At 55.8% G+C, this 12,145-nt stretch overlaps 2 protein-coding genes across 2 annotated transcripts; one reads left to right on the top strand and one right to left on the bottom strand.

Annotated features, from left to right (window-relative positions):
* The first annotated feature begins 1,264 nt into the window (after positions 1 to 1,264).
* Positions 1,265 to 4,037, top strand: LOC128821528 (B-cell differentiation antigen CD72-like). Its single transcript, XM_054002663.1, has 6 exons — positions 1,265 to 1,526; positions 1,623 to 1,724; positions 2,658 to 2,972; positions 3,095 to 3,243; positions 3,465 to 3,556; positions 3,890 to 4,037. The coding sequence occupies exons 1-6, from the start codon at positions 1,265 to 1,267 to the stop codon at positions 4,035 to 4,037; spliced, it is 1,068 nt and encodes a 355-aa protein (XP_053858638.1).
* A 4,749-nt stretch (positions 4,038 to 8,786) lies between these two features.
* Positions 8,787 to 11,788, bottom strand: LOC128821530 (natural killer cells antigen CD94-like). Its single transcript, XM_054002665.1, is given in 6 exon segments — positions 8,787 to 8,982; positions 9,465 to 9,568; positions 9,830 to 9,978; positions 10,585 to 10,668; positions 11,181 to 11,291; positions 11,740 to 11,788. Coding segments are annotated over 6 exon segments (693 nt in total).
* Between the last annotated feature and the right edge of the window lie 357 nt (positions 11,789 to 12,145).

Here is a 12,145-nt window from a genome sequence, read left to right as displayed (position 1 = left end):
ACTGCAAGAGCAAAGGATAGACCCAAATCTGTGAACTATGGGGCAGAGCATGGCAATCCTAAATACAGGAGCAAATTGCTGTATGAATACCTCCAGCTTCATGGAGGGCTGGAGGTATTCACAGATAGAGATTTCCTCTCCCAGCCTTCGAGAATGGGACTTTCCCCATCATGTATTTTGTTCCACTACCTCTCATCCCCTCCCTGGACCCCTCCAATGAAGACCCCAGCTTTGGCATTGCTCCAAAAGAGCCCCAAAGAGTTACAAAAATCAGTGACGTCCCCTTTGCCTTCCCTTCCCAAGACCACAATCCCAGCATTCACACCTTCTTGGTCCCTCCAGGCTCTCAGTGTCTCAGAGGTCTCTACTGAACTGCATCCAGAGAAGGGCAGGTTTCAGAAGGGATGCCCCGAAACCCTCCCACTGCTTTCCATTGCCTGCTACTGCCTCCCACTCCATTCCACTGCCTTGCCATTGCCTCCCACTGTCTTCCAGAAGGCCAGATGGGCACATCTGAACACAGCCAGTCCCTGGGACAGCACTGGAGATGCACAGTAGTGCTGGTGGAGGACAGTGTTACATAGCCACTGTCCATCATTTCTGCAAGAGCAAAGGAAGGTGCTCCTCAGTGGAGAAAGGCAAAAATCAAAGCCAGCTTCAAAGGGGACAGGAAGGAGGTTTAGAAAGCTAAAAGTTGGGCAGTCTCTACTCAACCTCCTGGAAGAAAATGGAGCATATCCGCCTGGGCATACAGGGGCCCAGACCCAGGGAGGACATGCAGGGGAAAGGCCAGTGGCATTTATTGGGTGACTGCCCAATGTACCTCCTACTGCTTGGAAGCACTAACCTGGGGTCAAGGGGAAAGCAACAGGGCCATTTATCATGACCCTTCAGTGTCGGGGATGTGGTTTTCCACAGTGTACTTGGTGGCAGAATGGAGAGATGTGGCCATGATGAGAGGAGAAGTGAAAGCTTATACTGCAATGTGGAAGTCTCTTTAGGGCAGCGATGCTCAGATCCTGGAGCAGAGCACCAAGAAGAGGCAACCTCCATCCTGGATGGAGTCAGCAGGAGAGCTATCTGTTCCCAGCTGGAAGCCAGACCTGCTTTCCCCTGCCCTAGGAAATTTGATGAATTCTCTCTAGGCTGAGCCCTACAGCTCTGCCCCATGCTCCAGCCCCGAGCTGCACTGCCCCAACGCCATCCCAGGGGACACTGAGCAGTTTTGGGGGGTGGAAGGAAGCGAGATGGTGGTGCCTGGCCAATGGCAGGGCGCCGGTGCCGTGGCCGTACTTTCCCCTCCGTCAGAACTCAGCACACTTCTGCTTCTGCAGAAACCAGCTGCAGTTTTCCACTGAAGCGGAGCAGAGCCCGCAGGGCCAACGCGGCCGCCCGGGGCATGGCCCAGAGTGTGGTCTATGCCGACCTGAAGTTTACCGCGGGGCCCTCATCCACCGTCCCCGACGACGATGACAGTCCGTACGAGAACGTGCCGCTGGGGCCGGTGACAGCAGCGCCCAGCCCAGGTGGGAAGGGGCAGCAGCCGCTGTCGCGGGGAGGTCCCGGCGCAGGGCGGTGGCAGGGGACCACGGGGTGATGCCTGCGGTGCTCCTCTCTTGCAGGGCGCTGGACCCGGCGATGGCGCGTCCCCACAGCGCTGCTGGCAACCAGCCTGCTCCTGCTGCTGCTGCTGCTGGTGGCCGTCGTGGCCCTGGGGGCTTGCCGTGAGTCGGTGCCTGCCGCGGGCTGGGGGCAGCCGGAAGGGCGGCAGCAGGAGCGGGCGTCGGGCTGGGCGAGGGACTGGCTGCGGGGGGCTGTCAGGGCGGAGGCGTGCCTGGAGCTGGGGTCCGAGGCTCTTGCATGGCTACCACGAGCTGCCTCCCACTGCCTTTCCCACTACCTACCACTGCCTACCACTGCCTACCACTATCTCCCCTTGTCTCCCCTAGTCTTTTCCACTGCCTGCCATTGACTTCCCACTGCCTCCCACCCCTTCCCATGGTCTTGCCCCTTCGTCCTACTACCTGCCAATCCCTCCCACTGCCTCCCACTCTGTGTCACTGCCTCCCGCTGCCTCTCACAGTCTTCTCACTGCCTAGTCACTGCCGTCTCACTGCTTTCCGCTGCTTCTCAATCCCTCCCACTGCCTCCCACTCTCTATGAATGCCTCCCATTTCCTCCCACTGTCTTCCCACTGCCTCCCATTGCCAACCATTGCCTCCCATTTCCTCCCACTGCCTTCTACTCCTTCCCTAATTATTGCCTCCTAATCCCTCTGACTGCCTTCTCATCACTGCCTCCCATTCCCTCCCACTGACTTCCCACTGTTTTACTTTGCCTCCCACTTCCTTCCACTTCCTCCTACTGCCTCGCATTGCCTCCCCATTTTATTCCCACTGCCTCCTGCTGCCTTCCCATTGCTTCCCACTGCCTTCCACAGCCTTCTCATTGATTCTCATTTTCTTCCCACCGTCTCTCATTGCCTTGCAATGTCTCCCCTCCACCTGCCATCATTGGGGCTTCCATTCCCTTCCCACTGGCACCCACAGGACAATCTCCACCCACAGCCAGATACTCTTATCCCTACTCTCACTTGCAAGAGGCATGCCCCAAGCAGGGCCCAATGCCCATGTCCAGCTCACCCACCCTGTCCCCAGACTGGCAGGTCACCCGCAGTCTGCAGGACTCCTCCCGCAAGCACATGGCCGAGCAGGGCCACCTGTCACAGGAGCTGAGGGCACGGGAGCAGAGCCTGGAGCAGACACAACTGGAGCTGGCATGGGCCAGAGAAGAGCTGCAGCGAGCGTGGCACGAGGGCAACATCAGCCAGCTGGAGCTGCAAAGCAGGAATGCTGAGCTGGGGCATACCCAGCAGGAGCTGGCTATGTTGCAAGAGGAGATGCAGGAGGTGCAGGGGAAGCTCGGCACCAGCGAGAGGAATGTGAGGAGCCTGCTTGCCTGCGTGAACACAGGTAGAGCATGACAGGGTTGGGGCACAGGAGATGCTGCTGCGAAGATGCAGAGGCTGAACTCAGCCAGGCTGAGCTCCCCATTCATAGAAGGATGAGCACCTGAGCTGTGCCCCTGCCCCCAGATTGCTGCCCCAGGGGCTGGGTACTCTTCAGGAGCAAGTGTCTCTTCATCTCGGTGACAAAAAAGACCTGGGAGCAGAGCCAGGAAGACTGTGCAGGGAGATTTGCTCAGCTGATGGTCCAAGATGACTGGACACCACTGACAGTGCCGGTACAGAGCAGGGGGGTTGTGATACCCCAGGAGGGTGGCGCTGGGCAGAGCCCCACGGGGCCAGCTGCAGCAGTATCTGTGGAGGTGCCAGGGTGGCACCATGAGCCCCAGATTCCCATCCTGGCAGTCTGATGGGAGAAGCACAGCCAGCCCTGGGGTTCCTGGGCACCTGGCAAGTGCTGGTCATGAAGTAGGTGGTTGACAGCTTCTCTCCCCCCTAGTATTTTGTGCATGCATCTAAGGCATACTACTGGATTGGAGGAAAACCTTTTTATACGGCAAGGAGATCTATGCGGATGGACAGCAAACCCTTGTAAGTGCAGGAGTCCTTGGCATAAGCACCTGCCCTTTTGCCAAACTAAAGAGATGCTATTTTGCCCCTGTAACACCCTTCAATAAAAGGGTTGATGCACACCCATGACCAGTGTCCCAAGGGAGGGGGGATGAGGGTAGAGCCAAGCTGTGGGGTGCAGTGCCAAATTTCCAAGTGGCAGAGAAGAAGAGCAGGAGGAGGAATGTGACACTTCCTAAGGCTGATCTCTGTGCCAGGTACCTTGCCTGCCCCAGCAGCACCAGGATCTATGGGAAGTGGTGTCCATGGTGAGGAGGTTGTCACTGCTGCCCTGAGATGTGCTCTCTTTCCTAGGAAACGCCCTACTTCAAACTGCTGGTCAGTAGTTAATGGGGAAATGTGGGGTATGCGGTGTGACAATCTCTACCAGTGGATCTGCGAGAAATCCCTAGAGCTGAGCAGTGCCTCTGAGACTCGACCTCCTTTTCTGACCAAGGACTGACTGCTGCCACCCCCCTTCATCACTGGACTCAGGAACAGGACCTGGGTGTGCACCCTGAGATCCTGTCCCCGGTGCATGCTTTGCCTCAATTGCGTTGCAAAACTGCTGGGGAAAAATGTCTCTATTTTGAAGCAAGGATTATGGAAAATAGACCTTATTCCCCTCTCCCACACTCATGCAAACATATATTATACTGCTTTGTACTGTGCCACTGCATGTCCCTGTGTGCCCTGGCCAATGCAGCTCTGGCCCAGGTCTCCAGTGCTGAGCCCAGCTCTCACCTTCTTTGTTACCCCAAGGCTGCCAGGCGTGCAGGATCTGCCATTTGCATATTTTTGGAGCTGGGGAATGACACACTGATGTCCTCAAACTATCCATTTTGGGGAGACCTGTGGATTTACAGCCTGTCCCTTCTCTCAGCATTCACAGCTCTCATCCTGCCCTTTCTTCTGCCTTCATCACCTGCCCAGGGCTTTGTGCTGGGTCCTGCCTGGAAAGGGTGCTGACAGTGAGGCCATCAGCATGAGAAAATGCTGGGAAGCCCAGAGACCATATAGGAAGTGGGGGAGTGCTGGGGAGCTTTGAGAACATTGTGGATGAATGAGGAAACTCTGAAATCATGGGAGGAAAACGAGAGCAATGAAGAGCCCTAAGACCGTGGGAGTTGAATGTGGGAATCCTGAGACCATGGGAAAAAAAGGGAGTGCAGTGGAACTGCAAATGAGGGTGGTCCTGGAAAAATTGAGGTGCACTGATAAGACAGTGGGAGAGAGGAAGGAGTACTAGGGAGACTTGGGAACATGGGGAAAAGCAGAGACCCCCTCCCACCAAGGGGAAAGATCCTTAAGAATGTGGTGGGACCTTATCTGCCAGATGGTGATGAGACACCCAGTACAGGACCCATTTGGGGTGTGGGGGGAGTCCAGAAGCAGCACTGACTCTCCCTGTCTCAGTCAGTGTTTCTGCAGAGAGAGGAATGTGTTTACAACCATTTTGCTAAGCTGGACCTGAGACAGCCAGCATGGCTTCACCACAAGTCCTGCCCAACCAACCCAGTGGCCTTCTACAATGGAGTGATTGCATCCGTGAACAAGGAAAGGGCTACACGTGTCTTCTATCTGGACTTCCGTAAAGCCTTCAACACAGTCCTCCTCTGAATTTGAGATAAATGGAGTCAATGATTGAACTGTTCAGTGGGTAATGTTGGACAGCTGCATCCAGAAGATAGTGGTCAATGGCTCAGTGTCCTCATGTGGACACTGCTGATAATGTTGGCCCTCAGGCATCCACCTTGGGACCAATGTTATTTAGTACTTCTGTCAACAACATGAACAGTGGGATCAACTGCACCCTCACCAAGTTTGCAGATTACGTCATGCTGAAGTGGTTTGACACACCTGAAGGACAGGATGCCATCCAGTGGGACTTGGACAAGCTTGAGGAGTGGCCCTTGGGAGCATCATAAGGTTTAACAAGGCCAAGTGCTGGTGCTGCACCTGGGCTGGGACAGGCCCTGGTACCAGCACAGGCTGTGGAATGAACAGACCCAGAGCAGCCCTGCCCAGGAGGGCCTGGGGGTGCTGTGGGTGAGAGGCTGCACATGGCCCGGCCATGGCACTCACAGCCCAGAGAGCCAAACATGTCCTGGGCTGCATCCAGAGCCCCGTGGGCAGCAGGGCAGGGAGGGGATTCTGCCCCTCTGCTCTGCTCTGCTGAGACCCACCTGGAGCACTGCATCCAGCTCTGGCTCCCAGCACAGGAGGGACAGGGACCTGCTGGAGTGAGCCCAGAGGAGGCCACCAAGATGATCAAAGGGATGGAGCTTCTCTGCTGTGAGGAGAATTGAGATTGTTCAGCCTGGAGAAGAGAAGGCTTCAGGGAAAACTTACTGTGGCCTTCCAGTACCAAGAGGGGCTACAGAAAATCTGGAGAGAGACTTTACACAAGGGCTTGTAGCAAAAGCACAAGGGGAAATGGCTTCACACTGAGAGTACAGCTCCTAGGAGAGCTTCCCATAGAAGGAGGCTGGTGGAGCCAGCCCAAAGGTGTGTCAAGGCTGGGACAGGATTGCAGGTTCCTTACAGTCTCAGCTATCATGCAAAACAAAGACTTGCTGTGTCTGGCTTGTCCTGGAGAGTCCAGACATCCTCTCTGCTTCTAAAGCCCTGAGCTCCAGCTCACAGTTGCGACCACAAGGACACAGTGCAGACCCCATCTAGCCTCTGGTCCGTGGTTTCCCTAGGCTGATTCAGCATGGCTACTTATTTGCCCATCTTGATGTGTGGCTTCTCCTTTCTTCCCAGCTGCAGGATTTGCACTTTTACCCACTCCAGTATCAGCAGGCTCCGATCAAGCCATTTCTCTAGGCCTCTCTGTACTCCAGTCCTGTAATGTGTATACTGGCTTGGTATTGCCCCCCAGCTGCCTGAGGCCACCCCCTACCCCTCATCCAGTGCACTGATGAAGGCTCCAAGGAGCACAAACCCCAGGATCAACCCTTCAGCAATCGCCAGGGGAACAAGGGTGTTACTGACACCCACTGCAGGCCTCACACCATTCAGGTTTTCCAACCACACTCTTCTCCTCTTCTCCTGACCTCATATAACCCCGCTTTGCCAGTGAGGAGACCATGGAAAACCATGTCCCAGACCTCAAAGGTTCATGATAAATGTCCCCCATTGCTCTTCCCTTATCCATAGCCCATTGTTCCCACAGCAGCAGGCAGGTCAGTCAGGCATTGCCTGCCCTTGGTAAATCCTGCCTCGCTTTCCCCCATCCGTACTGGATGGTCGCAAACCAAGGAGGTGTGCAACATCTTCTTCCTGGTATCAAGGCAGGACAACAAAGCTCAGCTCCAGATAGGTGATGGAGGGATAAGAAAGGGCAAGACAGGAGCCAGCAGCAAATAGTGGCAGAGGCAAGGGCAGCCAGGAAAACCATCTTACCTACCTTCACAAAACCACCCCCAGTGGAAGGCAGCAGAGGTGAGCTGAAACGTTGGTGCAGACATCCCCTTGTTGAGGAATACCTCTGCTCCAGGCAAGTGGGCTTGCACAGTGCAGCTAGAGATGCAGATGGAAAAGCAGATTGAGCTTGGGGTGGGAGCCCAAGGCAAGAGGCTGTGAACTGCCAACCTTTGGGATAGCAAAGGGCAGAAAGATGAGTGGTGCCAGACAGACACATGGGCACTGAGAGACACAGCAGGAGCTAGGAATTGCTGACCTTTTGGATAATGAAGGAGAGAGGTGATGAAAGCAAGGTGGATGGACACAGTGAGGGGGCAGGAGAAGAGAGGAGGAGGAGCAAGGCTTGAGCACAAGCAGACACTCAGGGAATAAAAGCCCAGGTGTTCCTTTGTTGGGCATCTCTCCTCACAGGAACCATCTCAAACTGTTTCTGTAATACTGTGCTGTGAATAAATGGCTTTGTGGAATGAGACATCTGAGACTCTTCCATGGGAAACCTGTGACAAGATGAGTGCCCATGGTCAACCCCCATGGTCCCATTGCCATCACCAGTGCTCACCCTGTGCTGGGGTATCTCTGTGGCAATGAATGCAGCTGGGTTCTCACCCAGGCTGGACACTGTCAGCACCAGCCCCAGCAGCAGGTTCTTGTAGTGAATGTCATCCTCACTGGGGTCTGCAGATAGTGTGGGGGCAGCAAGCAGAAGCCTCAGCAAACTGCAGGTCAGTGTAGGCCCCACTCTAGGCCATGCAGGCAGCACAGCAGCAGCAGTGCAGGAACCCAGTCCTGTCCTTCTCTATTGTGGTCAGGTGGCAGAGTGTGGCTAAGACCATACTGCATGGAGACACATCTTCATATACAGAAAAGCAGAAGTAGTTGCTTTATTTGCAAAAAGTGTTTTATTTCCCTGCATATGCTCTCATTTTTAAGGGGTGGGGGGTGAATGAGCTCCCTCCTGCTCAGCATCCTCTGCGTTCAGGTCCCCAGGTTGTGAAGAGCCCAAGCCCATGAGTACAGGCCACAGCAGGGCTACCTTTCCCCATGCATCACCTTCCACCTCCCAGTCCTACTCAGGCTGACAGGGTGCACTGGCTATGTGGGCTTGGTCTTTTGCATGTGCTGGGAGGGAGTCCCAGAGAGGTCTGTGCCAGAGCAGCAGGCTGCTGGAACAACCCAGTGGTCTATACCGAAACCAGAGCAGCCTCTGAGACCAAACAACTCCAAATCAAGCCCTAGCAGGACTTTTAGGCTCTCACACATCACCCAGCCTCAAAACAAAGTGAGGGTGTTTGCTGGAACCTCCTCAGACTGGGCAGGCACCAGCAAACAAGCTGCTGCCCAGCAAGTCCTCCATGGGACTGCAGAGGCAAAGGGTCACCTCTCTGCAGCATGCCCCAAGAAGCAAAAGCCCCAGGCAACCACCACGATCAGAAAGTCCACAGCTTTCATGGGATCTGTGCCAGCCTGCACAGGAGCTGCTGCTGAATGCTGCTGTGGCACCATGGGCATGCTTGGATTCCTCCTGGCTCAATGCTGGCTCCTGGCCACAGGATGCGATTTCCCACTTGTGAGTGATACAAACAAGCCTGAGAGCTGGAGGATGCACCTCCATCTTATCACCCCCACACCCCAAAGCCAGTTATTGGCAGATTTTATTGGCAAAATGCAGAGTTCTGGAGGGTAAAGAGGTCTGGGCCAGGAGGCAGCAGAGCCTGGGAATGCCCATGCACTGGGGTCAGGCAGGGAACAGGGTGGTGGCACAGGCTGGGGGTCACCATGGCCATCAGGGCCTCACACAGCTGTAGGTGGTGTTTCCCCAGAGAAAGGCAGGAGGCAAGGACTGGAGCCACTGCATGGTGGCTGCACTCTGCTCGCAGACCCATCTGAGGGCTTCTGTGCATGCACCACCTAAAAGTCCCAAGCTTGACACCCTGCCACAAGCCTGGAAAGACCTGGTGTAGCGCTGGACTAGGAAGATCCTGCAAGGGAGAGAGGGGGCTGAGATGGGATGGGCAGGAAGAACTGAGGCTGTCCCATCAGCAGCTCCAGCAGCCGGGGACCAGACACTGCACAGGGATGCTATGGAGGCAAAGTTCACCCTCCCCATGGAGAACAGTCTCCTGCCAGCCTCCTCCCAATTAGGGCCACATGCCCTGATGCCCCCAGCCCCATCACTCATGACGTACCCCCAGGTCAATCCTAGCAGGGCTCAGCACTGACCAAACTGGAACCCTGCTTTTGCGGAATCTCCTGCAGCCCCTCACCCAGGCAGAGTGTGGGCACTAGGGTCAGGTGCACCCTGCTAAAAATGCCCCTTCCCTAAAATGCCCCATGCAGTCCTGGGAAGAAAAGAGGCAGCCAAAATATGGATCACATCCCTGCATGCCTGCCCCCATCACCACCCCGAGCCCTGATGATGGACCTTCAGTACACCTAGCTGGGAACAAGCTGATAGCCTCACCCTTCCAGTGTGATGCCATCCAGCCACTTCCACTCAGACCTGAAGCCATCCTGCTTCAGCCCCACATGAAAGGCATCCATGTTAGCTGTGTGCACCAGGAAAGCCTAGCATAGGAGAGGACCCACATGAGCCCCCTGGGGGGACATCCAGCCCAGCCACACGATTAGTGATGGGAGCTGTGCTGTATGGGCACAGCATTGCCAGCTCTCTGCCTGGAGGCTTTGCGAGGCTTTGGGCACATGGGCCGGGAAGCTGAGACAATGCTGTGCATGGGTGACTGCTGAGGGACTGTGAGGTGGCCACCAGGACAGGCCACCAGGGAGTGGCTCGTAGGGAGTTGGACAGGCCAGGCTGGGTGCACTCACCAGGGTGGTGTTGGCTTGGATGGTGACCAGCTGTGCCCCTCTGGAGCAGCAGTCCTCTCTGCTCTGCTCCCAGTTCTTTTTGGCAGAGGAGAAGTAGTAGCACTGCCCTGCATCCCAGAGCCAGCCAACCAGGCAAAACTGGCATCGCCCTGCACACCAGAAACACAGCGGGTGGGATGGGGCATCCAGCAGGGGCTGCCACTAGACCCCAGCCCAAGGGACAAGAGAGTGACAGTGGGCAGTGAGGGCACCAACCAACCCATCATGTTCATATGTCTGCCCCACAGAGACCACTCTGCATTTGCCCTCATTTGCAAGCCCAGCTACAACTTTCCAGTCCCAGAGCCCTGGGAAGGGGGGCTAGTTACAGGAACATGCTGGCATTCAGCAGGGTGGGGAGCTGCAGGTTTGGGGAGGTCATACAAAGACAATTTCCAAAGTGCTGGGAACTCAAATAAGGTTTTAGCTGCACCAGAAACTGATGTCATCTGGCACAGAAATGCTGGTGGCATCCAGGAGCCTAGTGCTGGTGGTGTGCCCAGGTAACACTGAGCTATCTGGGGTCATCTCTTCTAAAGGGATCCCAGCAGTTCAGCCTATTCAGCAGTGCTAGGGCAGCTCCCCACACCACAAGCCGGGGGACAGGCAGTAAAGGTGAAGGAATGTGTAAGGATAGAGCTCAGGGAAACATCCTCAAGTACTGACAGATCCTGCTGCTTGAAAGAAGCAGCCAGGAGCCCACCAGGCTCTCTTACCTTCCAGTGTCTGTTTCCCATAGCTGGGACTCTCCTCTGTTCTCCAGAGACTGTCTGTGCAGCTTGTTTGTAGTTGCACTAAATCTACAGCAGAGCACAGGTGTGTCCCAGCAACTCTGGGCTCCTGCTGCCAGCAGCACCCAGTGTCCTCTCCCACAGGACAGCCTCATGGCTGTAGGTGAGGTGTCCCTGCTTTAGGTACACCAAGCCTGCCAAGGTCCTTGCAGATTTTGCTGTGCTTGGGAGCTCTCCATGCAAGCCTTCCATGCAACAGGCTTTTGAGGAAAGTGCTGCTGTCTTTCAGTATCAGTATCAATGCCCTCCCTCCTGCCTTTCTTTCACTGCCATCTGATGGAGTGGCTTTCCCCAAGCCTACACTGTCGCCCCAGCTTCCTTTTCCAGCCATGTAGATGGTGTCTTGCCTCATCAATTTTCCTGCTTGCCCCAGAACCCATGATGCCCACAGCCCCAAGGAGAAGCACCCAGCTCCATGAGAAAGCTGCAGCTCAGGCTGTCAGTACACAAGTGCAGTGATGCCAACCCTGACCCCAGGACCCCCTCTGCAGAGATCGGGGCACTGGATGGCTGGTACTTACAGTGGAAACTCAGGCTGACAAGGATGATCTGTGCCAGTAGGAGCATCAGGGAGAGGAGTCCCAGGCTGAGGGCTGCCCAGCACCAGGGTAGGCACGCTCACTGCTGAGGAGCTGAGAAAAGGAGTTAACATAGACGGGGGTTGGAAGGGGGAGGAGGGGGTAGTTTAGAGGGAGCAGTGGGGAACCTTGAGCCAGGAAATGTCTATGAATCCCAGGTGGGATGTCAGGAGGCAGTGGGGAAGCCTGGGAAAGTAAGGAAGAGCCCGTTTGCAGCAGATTGATTGTCCTAGAAGTTATCTCCCTGCACGAAATGCTTGGTAGGGAGAGGAGAGTGGAAGTGTCTGTGCTGTGGCATGGGTGTGCAGTGGGCATTCCCTGCCCTTGAACCCCTCCTGCCCCCACCTGAGAGCAGGCAGTCTGCAACAGGGCTGGAGAAGAGCTGTTTGAGAGAGGATAAAAAGAGGGAGTGGAGGGAGCAGGACTGGGAGGACATTTCTGGGGAAGGCAAGGGGCTGCAGGAGGGTAGGCAACCCACTGAGAGAGTTGGGGGGGGCATTACCTGGTGTGGGGGGAAAGCACAGCTCAGCATACATGACACCCTCTTCCATCCCTTCCTTGGTCTCCTGCTCTGCAGCCCTCAGGGACAGCGACAACTCTTTCCCAGCCCTGCTTCTCAGACACCTGTGATGCAAAATGGAAAGTGTCACTTCCTGGTGGGGTCCCCAGAGGCACCACCTGGCAGAAAACCCGGGGGGGCTTGTGGGACTGCCAGACACTTGGGGCAAGGGGCAGCCCTTGTGAGGGCAGCATCCCAGCAGGAGGGAACCACACACTCCTGGCTTTGGGTCAGCAAGCAGTGGGAATGGCTGCTGGCTCAAACATGCAGCCAGGGCTGGGCTAGGCAGCCACGTCATGGAGTTGTAAAGGACTTTAAAGGTCGTCTCATTCCAAGTCCCCTGCCAAGG

The sequence above is a fragment of the Vidua macroura genome, chromosome Z, assembly GCF_024509145.1.
Source record: "Vidua macroura isolate BioBank_ID:100142 chromosome Z, ASM2450914v1, whole genome shotgun sequence".
NCBI lineage: Eukaryota > Metazoa > Chordata > Aves > Passeriformes > Viduidae > Vidua > Vidua macroura.
This window is presented reverse-complemented; position numbering and strand designations above follow the sequence as displayed.

What these genes read in the sequence shown, in the direction of transcription:
- LOC128821528 (XM_054002663.1), top strand. Translation starts at nt 1,265, where the DNA reads ATGGCAGGGCGCCGGTGCCGTGGCCGTACTTTCCCCTCCGTCAGAACT. An exon ending in CGTGGCCCTGGGGGCTTGCC is followed by an intron (nt 1,725 to 2,657) that starts GTGAGTCGGTGC and finishes CCCTGTCCCCAG; the next exon opens with ACTGGCAGGTCACCCGCAGT. An exon ending in CGGATGGACAGCAAACCCTT is followed by an intron (nt 3,557 to 3,889) that starts GTAAGTGCAGGA and finishes TCTCTTTCCTAG; the next exon opens with GAAACGCCCTACTTCAAACT.